This window comes from Bombina bombina, chromosome 5, assembly GCF_027579735.1.
Source record: "Bombina bombina isolate aBomBom1 chromosome 5, aBomBom1.pri, whole genome shotgun sequence".
Taxonomy (NCBI): Eukaryota; Metazoa; Chordata; class Amphibia; order Anura; family Bombinatoridae; genus Bombina; species Bombina bombina.
The window spans coordinates 168,567,606-168,586,838 of NC_069503.1; the positions used below are offsets into that span (position 1 = coordinate 168,567,606).

Sequence of the window (19,233 nt, forward strand, 5' to 3'; positions counted from 1 at the left end):
TCTCTGTAATCAGAGAACAGGGTATTGCGGTGTTTCCTTATTTGGACGATATCTTGGTACTAGCTCAGTCTTTACGTTCTGCAGAATCTCACACAAATCAACTAGTGTTGTTTCTTCGAAAACATGGTTGGAGGATCAATTTACCAAAAAGTTTCTTGATTCCTCAGACAAGGGTCACCTTTTTAGGTTTCCAGATAGATTCAGTGTCCATGACTCTGTCTCTAACAGACAAGAGACGTTTGAAATTGGTTGCAGCATGTCGGCACCTTCAGTCTCAGTCATTCCCTCCAGTGGCTATGTGCATGGAAGTTTTAGGCCTCATGACTGCAGCATCGGACACGATTCCTTTTGATCGTTTTCACATGAGACCTCTCCAGCTTTGTATACTGAATCAATGGTGCCGGGATTATACAAAGATATCACAACTAATATCCTTAAATCCCAATGTTCGACACACACTGACGTGGTGGTTAAATCACCAACGTTTAGTTCAAGGGGCTTCTTTTGTTCGGTCAACCTGGACTGTGATCACAACAGATGCAAGTCTTTCAGGTTGGGGAGCTGTTTGGGGTTCTCTGACAGCACAAGGGGTTTGAAAATCTCAAGAGGCGAGATTACCAATCAATATTTCAGAGCTCTTAAGTTTTGGCCTCTGTTAAAGAGAGAACTGTTCATTTGTTTTCAGACAGACAATATCACGACGGTGGCATATGCCAATCATCAGGGTGGGACTCACAGTCCACAAGCTATGAAAGAAGTATCTCGGATACTTGTTTGGGCGGAATCTAGCTCCTGTCTAATCTCTGCGGTTCATATCCCAGGTGTAGACAATTGGGAGGCGGATTATCTCAGCCATCAGACTTTACATCCAGGGGAGTGGTCTCTCCATCCAGATGTGTTCTCTCAGATTGTCCAGATCTGGGGTCTTCCAGAAATAGATTTGATGGCTCTCATCTGAACAAGAAACTTCCCAGATACCTATCCAGGTCCAGGTATGTTCAGGCGGAAGCAGTGGATGCGCTAACCATTCCATGGAATTATTATCCTGCTTACATCTTTCCACCTCTAGTTCTTCTTCCAAGAGTGATTTCCAAAATCATGCAGGAACAATCGTTTGTGTTGCTGGTGGCTCCAGCATGGCCACACAGGTTTTGGTATGCAAATCTTGTTTGGATGTCCAGTTGCCAATCTTGGCCACTTCCGTTAAGGCCGGACCTACTGTCTCAAGGTCCGTTTTTCCATCAGGATCTCAAATCATTAAATTTGAAGGTATGGAAGGTATGGAAATTGAACACTTAGTTTTAAGTCATAGAGGTTTCTCTGACTCTGACTCAGTGATTAATACTATAAGCTCGTAAATCTGTTTCCAGGAAGATTTACTATCGAGTTTGGAGGACTTATATTTCATGGTGTTCTTCTCATAAATTTTTATGGCACTCTTTTAGAATTCCAAGAATTTTACAGTTTCTTCAGGATGGTTTGGATAAAGGTTTATCTGCAAGTTCCTTGAAAGGACAAATCTCTGCTCTTTCAGTTTTATTTCACAGAAAGATTGCTAAACTCCCTGATATTCACTGTTTTGTACAGGCTTTAGTTCGTATTAAGCCTGTCATTAAATCAATTTCTCCTCCTTGGAGTCTCAATTTGGTTTTCAAGGCGTTAAAGGCTCCTCCATTCGAGCCTATGCATTCTTTGGACATTAAACTACTTTCTTGGAAAGTGTTGTTCCTTCTGGCTATCTCTTCTGCTAGAAGAGTTTCTGAACTATCTGCTCTTTCTTGTGAATCTCCTTTTCTGATTTTTCTTCAGGATAAGGTGGTTTTGTGGACTTCTTTTCAATTTTTACCTAAAGTTGTGAATTCTAACAACATTAGTAGAGAAATTGTTGTTCCTTCCTTGTGTCCTAATCTAAATAATTCTTTGGAAAGATCCTTACATTCTTTGGATGTGGCAAGAGCTTTAAAATTTTATGTTGAAGCTACAAAAGATTTCAGAAAGACTTCTAGTCTATTTGTTTTATTTTCTGGTCCTAGGAAAGGTCAGAAGGCTTCTGCTATTTCCTTGGCTTCTTGGTTAAAGCTTTTGATTCGTCAAGCTTATTTGGAGTCGGGTAAGACCCTGCATCAGAGAATTACAGCTCATTCTACTAGATCAGTCTTCACTTCGTGAGCTTTTAAGAATGAAGCTTCTGTTGATCAGATTTGCAAAACAGCAACTTGGTCTTCTTTGCATACATTTACTAAATTCTACCATTTTGATGTATTTGCTTCTTCGGAAGCAGTTTTTGGTAGAAAGGTTCTTCAGGTAGCTGTTTCAGTTTGATTCTTCTGCTGATGTTTTAAGTTTTTCTTATCATTAAAGAATAAACTTATTATTTGGGTTGTGGATTATTTTTTTCAGCAGAAAATGGCTGTATTTTATTTTTATCCCTCCCTCTCTAGTGACTCTTGCGTGGAGTTCCACATCTTGGGTATTTGATATCCCATACGTCACTAGCTCATGGACTCTTGCCAATTACATGAAAGAAAACATAATTTATCTAAGAACTTACCTGATAAATTAATTTCTTTCATATTGGCAAGAGTCCATGAGGCCCACCCTTTTTTATGGTGGTTATGATTTTTTTGTATAAAGCACAATTATTCCAAATTCCTTTGTTGATGCTTTTTACTCCTTTCTTTATCACCCCACTACTTGGCTATTCGTTAAACTGAATTGTGGGTGTGGTGAGAGGTGTATTTATAGGCATTTTGAGGTTTGGGAAACTTTGCCCCTCCTGGTAGGATTGTATATCCCATACGTCACTAGCTCATGGACTCTTGCCAATATGAAAGAAATGAATTTATCAGGCAAGTCCTTACATAAATTTTGTTTTTATATCCACTGTATGTATGTATCTATCTATCTATCTATCTATCTATCTATCTATCTATCTATCTATCTATCTATCTATGTATCTATCTATCTGATCATATATCTATTACCTCTATTAAAGGAACGTAATACTCATATGCTAAATCACTTGAAATGGATACAGCATAATTGTAAAAAAACTGACAAGAAACTATCACCAGATCATCTCTATGTAAAAAGGAAGATATTTTACCTCAAAATTTCTTCAGCTCACCAGAAAAAAGGCTTTGTAAATGGTTATACTTCAGCTGCTGTCCAGATGAAAGTTGAAAAAAAAACAAAACAATAGCCAATTAGCATCAGCAGTGATGAGGAGATGCTTCGCCTTTGCTGTGATCTCATGAGATTTCGTAGAACTTACTTAAACTGAATAGGAAAATAACATGACTGTGCCTGCGCATGATAGATGCACACTCCGTATCTTGTCCTGGAACAAGCATCCTTACTGACTGCTTAAAGGGATAGTCTAGTCTACTACCCAGGTGCTGATCCAAAAATGTGCTGGCTTCTAAGCTTACATTCTTGCCTTTTCAAATTAAGATACCAAGAGAATGAAGAAAAATTGAAAATAGGAGTAAAATAGAAAGTTGCTTAAAATTGCATGCTCTTTCTGAATTATGAAAGTTTAATTTTGACTAGACTATATCCCTTTAAAGTCACTTTACAGTGGGTTATGAATACTTAGGAAATTTGAGGTAAAATATTTTCCTATTTTACATAGAGATGCTCAGGTCTTATTTTCCAGTCAGCTTTTTACAGCTATGCTGTATCACTTTCATGTGCTTCAACTTTTGGGTATCATGTCCCTTTAATATTATTAGCAAAAACAATAATGATACTAAATATTATAAAGCAAAACTGTCACATTTCTTCCACTGCATATGGTTACAATTGTGAATTTAAAACAATTACATGATTTTGTTCACTTGAAGGCAGAATGGAGTGGGGCTCTGCAATATGACTGCACGTGTAGCTGGGATCCTCGCACCTCTAATTGGTCTTCTGAGCAAATATCATTCTGCTATACCCATGGCTATTTATGGCAGTGGACCTGTCATTTGTGGTGTGCTCTGCTTTTTGTTACCAGAAACACGAGACAAAGATTTACAAGATTTTACACAAGAAAATGATACAACTACAAGGTATGATAATTTAAAAGGACATGTACATCATAAAAAAATAATAATTCCAGTTTACCTCTGTTCTGAAATTTACTTTACTCTCTTGGCATCCGGTGTTGAAGCCAGCATATTGAAATAGGCTCCGGAGCATGTGCATATGCACACCACTAAACGGCAGCAGTTTCCCAAGAGATAAGCGATTTGTAGATAGAAGTACATTGGAAAGTCTTTTTTTTTTTTTTTAACTGTATGCTCTTTTTGAATCATCAAAACGTATATTTTGAATTTCTTTACAAGTCCCTTTAACTTTATGACAACAGTGTGTGTAATATATAGGTCAAATTCTATGTATTAGGGTGCACAGGGACATAAAAATATGAATTCAGAGATGATATACCTGTATGTGCTACAGTTCTATAATGGAAATGAAATACACTTAAAAAAGAAAGAGTAAGTAAGTACACAATAATATACACTTACCAAAGTAGGACCTGGCAGCACCATATAAAAATTATCGCTTTATTGAGAGAAAACAACCCCTTAGTCTACCTACCCCTTTACAAATAAAAATCAATAAAAGATACCAAGCAAATACACATCCGGATACGACAACTGCTATAACCCCCACATGCTAACATGTCCCTAAGCCAGCATACAGAAAGTCAGATGAATAAAAAGTTTGGGCACTTAAGTGTTAAACAACAGGCTCCAGTAACCATCTAGGTATGATTTGTCAGCAGGTGCTCTTTTTCTGGAAAACCGAATCAACAGGTCGTTTAGACGAAATGTCAATCACCCTTGTAGCGGGTGTACTGCTTGTAATGTACCTGACTTCCCAAAACCACACTGCAAGACTTGAAACCACTAAGCTTACCCTGTCGCTGTGGTCCTTGATTCTGATGCTCCTTGGGCTTCCACTTTTCTTACGGACTTACATGCTGGTGACTGACGCGGTGCTCCACTTGTGAAACCTGTGGTAAGGTAGCTTACTTCTGAAAATAAACTTCCAACATTACGTGTTTCGCCCCTCCCCCTCAAGGACTGGAATAGAGGCTTTATCAGATGTGCATTTGCTTAATTGGTGAGTGCTACTAGAGTGAACCAAGATAATGTGGAATTAATCTATACTGAAATTCACATCTATTTGTCTATTTCCTTACACATTGATCACCAAGCTTTTAACCTTTTTTACTTCTGTAGCAGAAATAGGGGCACACGAGTAAATTTTGCTTTTTTTTTCTTAAATATTTAATATTTTAAAGTAAAGATGGAATTGCAGGGAATGTCCTAAATGATACATAATACATTATAAGTAACCATTAGCTTTCTATTCTTTTTATCTAAATGTTCATCCACGGTCGCATCGGATTTTATCCACTTACAAAATTATCCATACCTTTGTGTATAATGTGATCTTTACTAAACTTTCTGATTCAGGTAACAATCTCATATTGAGGCTATAATCAAACCCAACTCACATATTACAATTCACGCATACCCAAAGACTCACTGACAGCAATTATGAAACATTTTATTCATAAAAATACAGCTCACTTTTCTTACGGACTTACATGCTGGTGACTGACGTGGCGCTCCACTTGCGAAACCTGTGGTAAGGTAGCTTACTTCTTAAAATAAACTTCCAACATTACGCGTTTCGCCCCTCCCCCTCAAGGGCTGGAATAGAGGCTTTATCACATGTATTTGCTTGGTATCTTTTATTGATTTTTATTTGTAAAGGGGTAGTTAGACCAAGGGGCTGTTTTCTCTCAGTAAAGCGATATTTTTTATATGGTGCTGCCGTGTCCTACTTTGGTAAGTATATATTATTGTGTACTCACTTACTCTTTCTTTTTTAAGTGTATTTCATGTAATTATATATATATATATATATATATATATATATATATATATATATATATATATATATATATATGTATATATATATGTGTGTGTGTGTGTGTGTGTGTTTAAATGTATTCAGGTTGTTTCTTCCATTACAACTAAATAAATTCTGTTTTTTGCTTTTAAGAAATTTATTTTTTCAACACTTGAGTCAAACTGCCTCCTTAGTTACACATTTTCTGTAGAACGATGTCAGTACTGAGTAGATAGATGCACTTTCATAAAGGGCTAGATTACAAATGGAGCACTAATTTATCACGCGCCTGCAAACTGGCAAATTTGCCCACTTGCGGGCACAGAATAAATAACCAGCCATTACAAGTGACTGGTTATTGCTACTGCAAGCTCACGAAAGCAATATTTTGCCTTCCACTTGTAATCTGTCCCTAAATAACAGGAGAAAAACAAATATGTGATCATTTACAAATGAAGAAAGTAATCAATGTATCATTTATAAATGCCATTACATAGCACTGCAAAAATCTGAGACAAATTATCTACAAAGTGTGTTAATTTTTTGTCTTTATTAATTACTTATTTTTTCTTTTCTTTAGTAATCAAAGTGACATTCCAAAAGACTGTCTGATAAATGAAAATGGATATGGTCATGAACTGGACACAAAATACAAGAAAAGCACTCGTCTGTAGTCTGCTTAGAGGATAAATTAAAGGTTGGCTGGATTGAGGCAGTAATGTCACATGAAAAAATAAAAAGCATTAAGTTCTTTTTAAGATGTTTTGTTTCATGGTTTTAATCCAAAATCTTTTTTATTGAGAACAAGTCGTAAGAATTACATGGTACAACATTGCAATATTTAAACAACAGGCTTATACGATTCATGTATAAGTTTAAATCAAAGCAAAATTTTTCTCATTTTTAAATTAACGGTAAATATTTTCAGATTCGAACACGTTAAGGGAAATCTGTTATTAAGTAGTTGCTGCAATACAATTGGATCGATTAAATGTTATTCTGTGACTATTATGTGCACTTCCCACAGATAAGTAATATTTAACTGAATGTCATTCATTCCTATGTACCTACAGAGGGTCTATTCAGGGCTTTCAATTTCTTTTCTGTTACGTAAATGTTCCCAAATAACCTGGGCTTCTATGTAGGGATCTCTCGTATTACTTTTGTATGAGCCGTATTCCTCGAGTTCAATTAACTCTGTCACCCTACTTCTCCACATATGCAAGTTGGGTGGTGTACATGACTTCCAGAGCTTAGCTATAATAGATTTGGTGCTATTTGTCATTATTTTAAATAATATTTGGTGCGCTTTGGATGGGAGTTTTATAGATTTATTAAGGAGGAAAATTAATGGATCAAAGGGAACTACAATGTCAAAGGTTTCCTCAATTTCCCTTACTATGTCCCTCCAGAGCCTATTTATTCCGTTACACCACCACCACATATGTCCTATTCCACTACCCACATGCCCACATCTCCAACATCTATTGGTGGTCGTTGGGTAGAGTCTGTGCAGGCGTCTTGGTGTAAGATACCAGTTATGAAGTATCTTGTAATTTACTTCGATCATGGAAGCCGAAGATGAGGATGATTTTGTGTTTCTAAAAATATTCACTGCTGTGTGTGGCAGTATTATAATTCCCAGTTCTTTTTCTCAGGTTTCCATTGAAGGGGGGAGATTGCCTGGAGGTGGTTGTGTTAATGCTGCATGGATCCTAGCTAGCGTATGTTTCATCGGGTGGCAAGCTGTAAACAATTACTCTAAAGCTGTGAGAGGCCTTAGAATATTATTGTTGTTTCATGATTTTAAAAGAAAATCTAAATATAGATGCTCGATGTCTGCAGTATTTAAGGCCAAATGAAATGTCTACCTCAAATACAAATTATTTAAATGTTTCATGTGTGCACAATAAATTCCACAACATATTATAACACACACACACACACACACACACACACACACACACACACAGATTCAGATAGAGCATGTAATTTTAAACAATTTTCCAATTTACTTTTATCACCAATTTTGCTTTGTTCTCTTGGTATTCGTAGTTGAAAGCTTAACCTAGGAGGTTCATATGCTAATTTCTTAGACCTTGAAGGCCACCTCTTTTCAGAATGCCTTTTAACAGTTTTCACCACTAGAGGGTGTTAGTTCATGTGTTTCATATAGATAACACTGTGCCCGTGCACGTGAAGTTATCTGGGAGCAGGCACTGATTGGCTAAACTGCAAGTCTGTCAAAAGAACTGAAATAAAGGGGCAGTTTGCAGAGGCTTAGATACAAGATAATCACAGAGGTTAAAAGTATATTAATATTGTTGGTTATGCAAAACTGGGGAATGGGTAATAAAGGGATTATCTATCTTTTAAAACAATAAAAATTCTGGTTTAGACTGTCCCTTTAAAGTAGGGGTTAACAATGAAACATCGCAGATTTTCCATACAAAATAACTAATCTGAAACTAATTGTACATATGATGGCATCAACTGTGTGCATATCACCTGGGTGCAACAACCTTCAGAGCAGACTGGGTGCAATATACCCTAAAGCTGAACCACAAACAAAAAAATGAACAAGCAGCAAATGCTAAAAACATATAAATGGAGGATTCAGTTACAACTATTTGCCTTAATATCTCTGTTTGCTACCCACCCTTTGATCTGATGGGAAACCTTAAATGGTGAGTGCTACTACAGTGAACTAAGATAATGTGGAATTAAACTATACTGAAATTTCCATCTATTTGTCTGTTTCCTTACACAGTAATCAACAAGCTTTTCTCCTTTTTTTGCTTCTGTAGCAGAAATAGGGGCACACCAGTAACTTTAGCTTTTTTTCTGAAATAATTAATATTTTAAAGTAAAGATAGAATTGCAGGGAATGTCCTAAATAATACATAATACATTATAAGTAATCATTAGCTTTCTATTCTTTTTAACTAAATTTTCATCCACCATCGCATCTGATTTTATCCACTTACAAAATTTTCCATACCTTTGTGTATAATGTGATCTTTACTAAACTTTCTGATTCAGGTAACAATCTCATATTGAGGCCATAATCAAACCCAACAACCTCACATATTAAAATTCATGCATACCCAAAGACTGACTGAAAGGAATTCATCTACCACAGCAATTATGAAACATTTTATCCATAAAAATACAGCTCAGAAACTATTAGCCAGTCAGGTCAAGCACCCATGTAAAGACTGCACCAGCCAGAGAGTGGTATCAATTTAGCTAAATCTATCATTTGTGTGGCAAATGCTATATCTTTGGTTTAACTTGGAATATAATTGTGCATTACCCAAAAATATGTTTAATAGTAAAATAACTAATTAGCTAAATCAATCCTAAAAGTATCCAAAAAAAATATTATAAGACATTTTAAGGTGGGATATTAGGATGCACAATGTTTTAAATTTAAGATGGAATTGCTGAGAGTTTTCTACAATAAAGTTGTTTGTAACCACATTGTACACAAAAATATAAGGGTAGATAAAAGTCTTAAGGCATAGAAATATGAAGCACAAAAACCATTGACTAAAAGTATATATATATACAGTATATATATATATTGTTTTTGGTGGTTCCAAAGAGAAGAGTCAGCATTTACAAAGTGTCTTAAAATGATACATACTATATGTAGTCATTGCATTTATAGGGGTCAATTTATCAAAGCGTCATCTGATAATATGCTTGAATTCTGCGTCATATTTGTCGCAAGATTGATGCGATGTAGTTATCAAAGCATCAAGATTGTCAAATGTTGAAATTTGTGACGTAAAATACGATCCCGCTTGCGTCATTTCAGATATTTCGAATTCCCAATCGACTCTGACACTTTTCCCAATTTATCAAACATTTAACAGGTACGCTCACGTGTATTCCGACGCAGTGTACCTAGTTTTCAATCCGCTATCCTTGAGGTCGTGGATGCCATAAAACTCAATGGGAGTCTGAAAACACAGAAAACTTATGTTCGATGCTGCAAGAGAATTAAGTATATTACATAATAAAAGAAAATTAGAAACTTTATTAAAATTGTATACCCTTTCTAAATCAAACAATATTATTGCTCCAAATTTTCACTATTAGATATAGGGATAAAAATGAAAGGCATTACTACTAATGGATTATGCTATAAATTTGTCTCTCATTACAAAGCAAGGGGATAATATTTCTACAAATTTGTTGAAAAGTTTTGCACCAAACTTTTCGCACTAATAGATATAGAGATAAAAATGAAATAAATACACAACATAATATAGTTAACTTTCTTTTTATTTTTTGTGAAAAATCTATGTGCACCATGTTTAAGCCATGTAAAACAAGTCCCACTCTCCACTTTGCCCCAAATTTGACGCAACATTTTTCGCACCAATTATGACGCAAACTCCTAAACAACCCACACACTAGTGAATTTTTCAACAACTTTTGATTTGAATATGCATAATCACATGATTTATGACATCAACCAATCTGATTCAAATATACATTTTAAGCTATCACTTAACAAATAAAAATGCTTGATAGTTGTGTCATAAATCACTCATCAGAACTTGTAAGTGCCATTTGTTACATTGTGTATTATACTTTGAAAGTACTGTATGTATATGTGAATTTAAAATTAACGATAAACATTGATGCTGACATTAGGACACAGTATAATATTTTAGACAAGGATTTTAAAAGTCGAATTGATGTTTCATTCAATATAATCTTAACCTGATAGCTCAAAGGAATAGCCCACCTAGCATTAAACTGTCATGATTCAGATACAGCAGAAATTAGAATCACCTCTTTACTGTCATGCTATTTTCAGTGTATTTCTTCCTTCTCTTGAATTTATTTTTCAGTACGAAATGTCATCTTATATGCCAGCCCATTTTATAACACCTGTGAAGAGGTGGTTTATAAACTAGATTGCAATCAGGAGGTGTTATACAGGTACAGAGAGAAAATTGGCCCAGCTCTTAAAATATCCATTGATTGCAAATAAATACATACGATACCCTGATTACATGTTATATTTGCAATATACTGGGTATATATATATATATATTATAATTTATATATATATACTGCCCCAGTGACAGGATTCTTGTACCCAGTATATATATATATATATATATATATATATATATATATATATATATATATATATATATATATATATATATATATATATATAAAAATAAATAAAAAGTATGATTTTATATATATATATATATATGTGATTAGGAAGCTGTATGATTCATGTTTTTACACACAAATGTTACCTGACATTTGCTACTACAAGTTATGAGAAAATTTAAGTTTGCTCATAACATGTAGGAGCAAATGGGTTAAATAAACTAAATAAACTGTTCAACTTTGTAAGCTGCAGAGAGGGAGGCTGACAGCTCTTACCCTGGCTGGCACTGATAACATACATCATGTAATTAAGCCTAGCAAACCCCTGGCTCCCCTTACCTCTCTTCTTTGGCTTTCACTCCCTTGAGTCTGTGTTTCAGCACGGCTCAGTCTCAGGCAGAGAGAATGTGGGGGGAGGGGATTGCAGATCGTGCAGTGGCTGCTCTGACAGGATTTGAAAAGTTTGTATTGTGAATTTCTGCCTGAAAAAATGCCCTATGCAAATAATACAAAATCAATGTAGTGATGCAACCTCTGTACACGATCTGAAATTCCCTCCCCCCACATTCTCTCTGCCTGAGACTGAGTCATGCAACCTCTATACACTGCTGCAGACAGTTTACCAGTTATATAATATAATAAAAAAATATAATATAACTGGTAAACTGTCTGCAGCAGTGTATAGAGGTTGCAGACTCATATATACAGTATTTGATCATGCCTCACTGAGCTGTTAATACAGATGGATCATGTCACTTTCGCAGGGAAAATATGGAACCTAAGGGCATATTTCAACACTTAATTCATTTTTTCTGCTGTGTTTTTTTACAATTGTTCCCCTGACTTTTGAGTCAATCCCTGCATTTCTTGTTCTGTTTTTCTTGTAAAACCCAAATGATGAACACATCGCTGGCGTTTCATCGTTTTTTTTTGTAATACACCTGATATGTATATAAATATATATATATATATATATATATATATATATATATATATATATATATATATATATATATATATATTATATATAATGTATATATATATCCCAGCACTAACCACTCTCCTATTATTATCATTTATTTGTATAGCGCCGCCAAATTCCGTAGCGCTGGAGCAGGGTGACACCTATGCTGCCACATATTTAAATATATTAACAGGGCAACAGTGCCCGGAGGTGGGTATAGAAAAATGACAAAAGGCAAATGAAAAACAGCCTCTAAGGGCTACAGACAACACTATCCAGCACATGGGTCATATCCAAGTAAAATATGGAAAGTCTCTTAATAGAGAGGCAATCCCATCCTATTATATCAAGCAATGACATTACCTCCAATTCAGGGGCGCAAGTGTTACCTGCCTTCTGGTATTTCCTGTTTACATCCATCTCACTTCCATCTCTGACTCAGAGACCTAACAGGAGCTAACTGTGAACTTCCAGCAGCTTCTCTGCTCTCCTCGGCACCTCATCTCTGAACTGAAGCCCACGATGCTCCTCCTCCCACACACACACAGCTCTTGGTGTGCGAGTGTCACGTGACAGCTGGCTCTCGCACACTAAGAGCTGTGCGGTTAGGAAAGCTATGGGCTGGCCTGTAGGTGGCGCTAAATGCAATGCAGTTTGAAAGTGGAAAGGGCTTTTGCCTATACTTCTATATATCGCACTGCACAGCATGTGCGATAGATAGAAGTATTAGGCAAAAGCCCATTCCACTTCAGCCTAAATTTTTTTTAATGTTTTTTTAGTCAAAACTGCAGTGCAGCCTGGATGATTTTTTTATTTAGTCAGCAAATAAAGTTTAAAAATTTAATTTGTTTTGTTTTTATTTCTCACTCTTTTTTTTTGTTCATCAGGGGTCAGGGGGTTCACGTGCTCAAGTGCTCCTATAGAGGAGCCTCCACTGGGTATAACAGTTGAAAAATAAAAGGTTAGCTTTAGAGAAATGTGCTTGTTCATGGGCAGTAATGAAATGGTAGAAATAAAGTTGGGAAAAACCCTTTTTTTTATAAATAAGGGTATTGTATTCAGATCCGCATCAGCGATGTCTGGCGAGTGTATTGACGCCGACGAATGCACTGAGATTGATGCTTTGATAAATTGACCCTATAAACTCAAAGGTATATTACTGTTCATTCATTATATAGTCATTAAAGCACAGCTAAAAAAAATTAATTAATTACGTTGTAAATAAAAGCAAATCTTGGTAAAATAAGTATTAATCAGAAATGAAAAAGTGTTAAATCTGTTTAAATATAAACTCTTTCTTTAAACCATGCCTCATATATATCCACCTGTTTTCCTAATTTATCAGTTTTCATCTGTAATTCCTGTTTCTTTGATGATGACTTATGGAATTAATTAAAATAACTGTCCACACAGCACTTACTCTGGTGAGCTGAAGAAATGTTGTGGTAAAATACCTTCCCTTTTAACTTAGAAATGTTCAGGTGATATTTTCTTCTCAGATTTTTACAGTTTACTTTTAAGTGATTTAGCATATGAGTATTATGTCCCTTTAAACCTAATTAGTTACTAATCAAAAATGCCATAAAATATATAAACTGTTTAGCAGGCCCACTTCATAACAAAATACTTTATTTATATAAGGTGCCTGTATTACCGTATATTTATAAATAGATTAATCTCCTCATGGAAATCAATTATATTCTCTTACTATCACAAAAATAAATAAGGGCACAGGATAAAATTTCAACTGATTTTCATAATTAAAGGGACAGTTTACTAAAAAAATGTATCCCCTTTAATTTGTTCCCAATGATCCACTTTACCTGTTGGAGTATATCAAATTGTCTACAAGTATTTCCCTTGCCCTTATATTGGAATTTAAAATAGTTTATTTAACCTGTAGTATTCCCACCCATCCTGAAAGTTTTTGGCCTCAAGGCCAAGCTGTGTTAACACAGCCAGTAGAAGAAATTACACTCCCAGTGGGTTATAGAAGAGATAAGGTAATGAAATGTTAATTTTCCATTGTTCTCTCCAAGTATTGATGATTGGTTTATGGACAGATATACGATACAGGTATATGAACACAATGTGATAAAGTAATGAGTTCAGATTATACCAACAAGCTCAACCCATTTTATTAGCTTGTGGCTTCAAAACACAAAATCAGCTAATTCATATACACAAATAAGCCTTAAAAACGCAAATCTCATATATTTTTTTTTTTAATATGTTTTCTTTTTATTTTCAATTGGATATGATACAACAATAAAGAAATAGTCATAACAAATACATCTTTGTCACTTAAGGACAGAACAATTTAACAATGTCACATTATAGGAGCACAGTTCTAAGGGATAGGACCCATATGCCCTTCGCTAACATTTTCTTCATCTTGTGCTAAGACTCTGGGGCTTTATGTAAATTAGCAACTCATAGGCAATTGTACGAAAACAAGCCCCGTTTGTATCCAAAAGTGCGCGGCTGGGTTTAGTTTCTTCTCCGGTTTAAAGTAGGTGTTCCATGTCTAGATTGTCCATTTGTGATATCTATTTTGTGGTAATACAGATGTTATGTTCCAAGAATTGTACTAGAGTGTACTAAAGAAATAGAACAGAAAGTAAAGAAAGGGTAGAAAATAAATTTCATTTAAGTTAAGTTAAGTGCTGTACTAACTTCAACTCAAAACAAATCGTATATGTTCACTAGTGATGTTATAAAGGTCTCTCTTTGCTATGTATCAAGTGTGTCTGTGGTATGCTGAGTAATAAGTAGTCAGACGGGCCAGTATATGAGCACTTAACCAATATCAGCCTGAATGTTAACGAAGGTGAAGGATTCCCAGAGAAATTGCATGTCTTGGTGGAAGGAAAGTTGGCCTAGCCTAAGATAATGTAATCGTTCCAATGTCAAATTCTTATTTACTAATGTTTTCCAATCTTGCAGATTAGGTACCTGTGTGGATTTCCACTTTTTTGGGATCAATTGCTTTGCTGCGTTAAGCATTATTTGATATAAGTGTTGTCTTATTTTGCAATTGATGCATGGTGGTTGGCATAATACAACTAATTCTGGGCTAGGGGACAGGTGTGTATGCAGTACTGAGTTGATGCTATTAAAGATCTCAGTCCAGAATGTTTTTATATGGTCGCAGTCCCACCAAATGTGAGAGATGTGACCCTCTTGAGAGCAGCCTCTCCAGCAAGAGCCAGAGGATTTTTTGTAGATATACTTAATTCGCGCTGGGGTTAGGTACCACCTCATCATTATTTTAATATTGGTCTCTTTTGCGTGCATTGAGTGGGCAGAATGATGTAGATTCTCAAACCTGTGGAACCAAGTTTTTGAATTCGTATTTGTACTAAGTTCTTTGTCCCATTTATTTGTATATGAAGGGAGGTGAGGGAAGGTATTTGAGAGGATGAGTTTATGTAGTTTGGAAATCTTTCCAGTGATATTTTCTCTAGAAATGCAGAGGGTTGGTTGGCGTGTTAGATTTTTCTTGTATTTATGTGTTGATATATAGCGTCGCAATTGATGTATCCTGAACCAGGACGCCAAGAAGGGGTGGTTCAGAGTATCCAACTGGAGCTTAATTTTAACGATATGTGTACTATCTGTCAGTGAGTACAGTGGGAGATCTTTAATGGGATTCAGAAGGTGTGGGAAAACCTGGTTCAAGCCAGGGTGGAACTCTGGGTTATCTATAAGCGTGGTGAGCGGGGAGTACCAAGATGATATCTTGTTTGGGGACTTACATATAAACCTCCAGTCCGACCAGGTTTCATTGGTAATTGAGGAAGCCGAGATGGAGTATTTATTGAAATACGCAGGATTCCAACACACTCTATTTAAGTTATGTGAGGCTATTAGTGTATTTTCAATTTGTAACCATCTTTTAGCGTTAGGGTCTTTTGATTTGCACCATTCAGATATTCTTTGTAGGGATAACGCTAGCTTATATGACTGCAGATGGGGGACCCCGAGACCCCCTTCAATGGGAGGCTTGAATAGTGTGTTTTTATTGGTTTGCGGAGGTCTCCGTCTCCATATATAGTCATTAATAATTTTCTGTAGGATATTAAGGTCTTTTTGAATACCTGGAATGGGTACCGTCTGAAGGATATACAAAACCTTAGGGAGCAGGGTCATTTTAGTAGCATTAATTCTACCCAGCCAAGAGATGTTCTTGGGGAGCCAGGTGGATGTGAGGGTCTTGAATTCTGAAATTAAGCTACCATAATTATGTAAACGTAAATCTGTTTTATTTGGTGTGATGCAAATACCTCAGTATTTTAAATATTTTGTCTGTTGTTTGAGAGGGCAGGATAATTTTAGGGCGTCTAGGGATTGGTTTGGAAGTTTTATAGGTAGATATTCTGAATTTGGTCATATTCACAAGGAAATTTGAAACACCTCCAAAATGTTCCAGTTTAGAGATGGTTAGTTGAAGTGAGGAGAGAGGATTTGTGAGTGTAAATAGTAAGTCATCTGCAAAAATAGCTAATTTGTGTGTTTGGTTGTCTATATTGATTCCATGAATTTGCCTATTTAATCTTATTTTGATGGCTAGAGGTTCTAATGATAAAATGAAAAGGAGGGGGGATAAAGGGCAGCCTTGTCTGGAGCTGTTTCTAATTTCAAATGGGTCAGAAAGTGTGCCGTTTATTTTTATCTGTGCCATGGGGTTGGTGTATAACGCAAGTATTTTTTTAATGAAAGGGTCTGGGAAGTGAAAACGTCTCAAGGTCTCTCGTAAATACGTCCAGTTTAGTCGGTCAAATGCTTTTTCAGTGTCAGTCGATAGGAATATAGTCAGGGTTTTGTTTTGTGTGATATATTCTAGGAGATTAAGAACCCTAACCGTATTATCTTTGGCCTCTCTATTGGGCACAAAACCGACCTGGTCTTGGTGAATTATTGACAGCAAGATTTGGTTCAGGCAAGTGGCAAGGATTTTGGCATATAGTTTAAGGTCAACGTTAAGTAATGAGATCGGTCTAAAGTTTGTAGGGGAATTTGGGGGCTTACCAGGTTTAGCTATGATGGAGATATTGGCTTGTAGCATATTGTCGGGAAATGGGTGGAGATCTGTGACCAAATTGAATAAGGTTGTTAAGTGTGGGATTAAATATCTTGCAAATGTTTTATAAGAAAAACCTGTAAAACCGTCGGGGCCTGGGGCTTTGTTCTGTTTTAGTTGTTTTATCGCGTCCTGTACCTCCGATGCACGAATGGGTTGATCTAGGAGTTTATACTGTTCAGAGGTTATTTGTGGGATTGGTATCTCATCTAGGTATTGGCTACATAGGCGTAGGTGTGTTTGGGGGTTTCTATTGGGGAAGAGATTGTAAAGTTTGTCGTAGAATGTTTTAAATTCATTTGCTATGGAGTTGGTATCTTCAACTTGTTTGCCCTGAGGTGTCGTTATGGAGTGGATATATGTTTTCTGCTGCTTTTTTTTTAGAGCTCTGGCTAGGACCTTATGTGCATAGTCCCTACTCTTCCTTTTAATTTGTGCTTTAGCTTTGATAAATTCCCCCCTTATAGTGCACTTGTGGGCTTCTCAAAGGGTAGCAATGTCCACATCCGGGGTGTTATTTAACGCAAAGTAAGATTTTATATGTTTCGAGAAGAGCTTCGTCTGCACCGGGTCTAGTAGGATAGATTCATCTAATCTCCATTGGAAAGTTTGAAGGGGAGCAGAGGGCCATTTTATTTATATATAATCTGAATTAAGGTAGGAAAAATCTGATTGGCTGATTGAATCAGCCAATCAGATTCAAGTTCAATCCGATTGGCTGATTGGATCAGTCAATCAGATTGAGCTCGCATTCTATTGGCTGATCTGAACAGCCAATAGAATGCAGGCTCAATCTGATTGGCTGATTGGATCAGCCAATCGGATTGAACTTGAATCTGATTGGCTGATTCAATCAGCCAATCAGATTTTTCCTACCTTAATTCCGATTGGCTGATAGAATCCTATCAGCCAATCGGAATTCGAGGGACGCCATTTTGGATGACGTCACTTAAAGGAACCTTCATTCGTCGGGAGTCGCCGGAAGAAGAGGATGGATCCGCGTCGGCTGCTTCAAGATGGTCCCGCTCCGCGCCGGATGGATGAAGATAGAAGATGCCACCTGGATGAACATGTCTACCGGTCCGGATGTCCTCTTCTTGCCGGATAGGATGAAGACTTCGGACCCTCTTCTGGACCTCTTCTTGCCGGATAGGATGAAGACTTCGGACCCTCTTCTGGACGGATCGGTGATACCCAGAGTGGTGAAGATAAGGTAGGGAGATCTTCAGGGGCTTAGTGTTAGGTTTTTTAAGGGGTGTTTGGGTTAGATTAGGGGGTATGTGGGTGGTGGGTTGTAATGCTGGGGGGGTATTGTATGTTTATTTAAATGCAAAAGAGTTGTTTTCTTTGGGGCATGCCCCGCAAAAGGCCCTTTTAAGGGCTGGTAAGGTAAAAGAGCTGTTAAATTTTTATTTTAGAATAGGGTAGGGCATTTTTTTACTTTGGGGGGCTTTGTTATTTTTTTAGGGGGCTTAGAGTAGGTGTAATTAGTTTAAATTCTTGTAATCTTTTTTTATTTTTTGTAATTTAGTGTTTGTTTTTTTTGTAATTTAGTTTAGTTGATTTAATTGTAGATAATTGTAGATAATTTAGTTAATTAATTTATTGATAGTGTAGTGTTAGGTTTAATTGTAACTTAGGTTAGGATTTATTTTACAGGTAATTTTGTAATTATTTTAACTAGGTAGCTATTAAATAGTAAATAACTATTTAATAGCTATTGTACCTAGTTAAAATAAATACAAAGTTGCCTGTAAAATAAATATAAATCCTAAAATAGCTACAATATAATTATTATTTATATTGTAGCTATATTAGGGTTTATTTTACAGGTAAGTATTTAGCTTTAAATAGGATTAATTTATTTAATAAGATTTATTTTATTTTGTTAGATAAAAATTATATTTAAGTTAGGGGGGGTGTTAGTGTTAGGGTTAGACTTAGCTTTAGGGGTTAATACATTTATTAGAGTAGCGGCGAGGTCCGGTCGGCAGATTAGGGGTTAATACTTGAAGTTAGGTGTCGGCAATGTTAGGGAGGGCAGATTAGATGTGACCCTCTTGAGAGCAGCCTCTCCAGCAAGAGCTAGAGGATTTTTTGTAGATATACTTAATTAGCGCTGGGGTTA

At 36.1% G+C, this 19,233-nt stretch overlaps 1 protein-coding gene across 1 annotated transcript in view; it reads left to right on the forward strand.

Annotated features, from left to right (window-relative positions):
• LOC128659267 (solute carrier family 22 member 13) overlaps positions 1-6,671 on the forward strand; it is a 115,820-nt gene extending 109,149 nt beyond the window's left edge. The window contains exons 9-10 of the mRNA XM_053712943.1: positions 3,846-4,055; positions 6,494-6,671. Of these exons, the coding sequence (XP_053568918.1) occupies positions 3,846-4,055; positions 6,494-6,587 (304 nt within the window). The 3' untranslated portion in view covers positions 6,588-6,671. The remainder of the gene's footprint in view (positions 1-3,845; positions 4,056-6,493) is intronic.
• Positions 6,672-19,233: the final 12,562 nt, after the last annotated feature.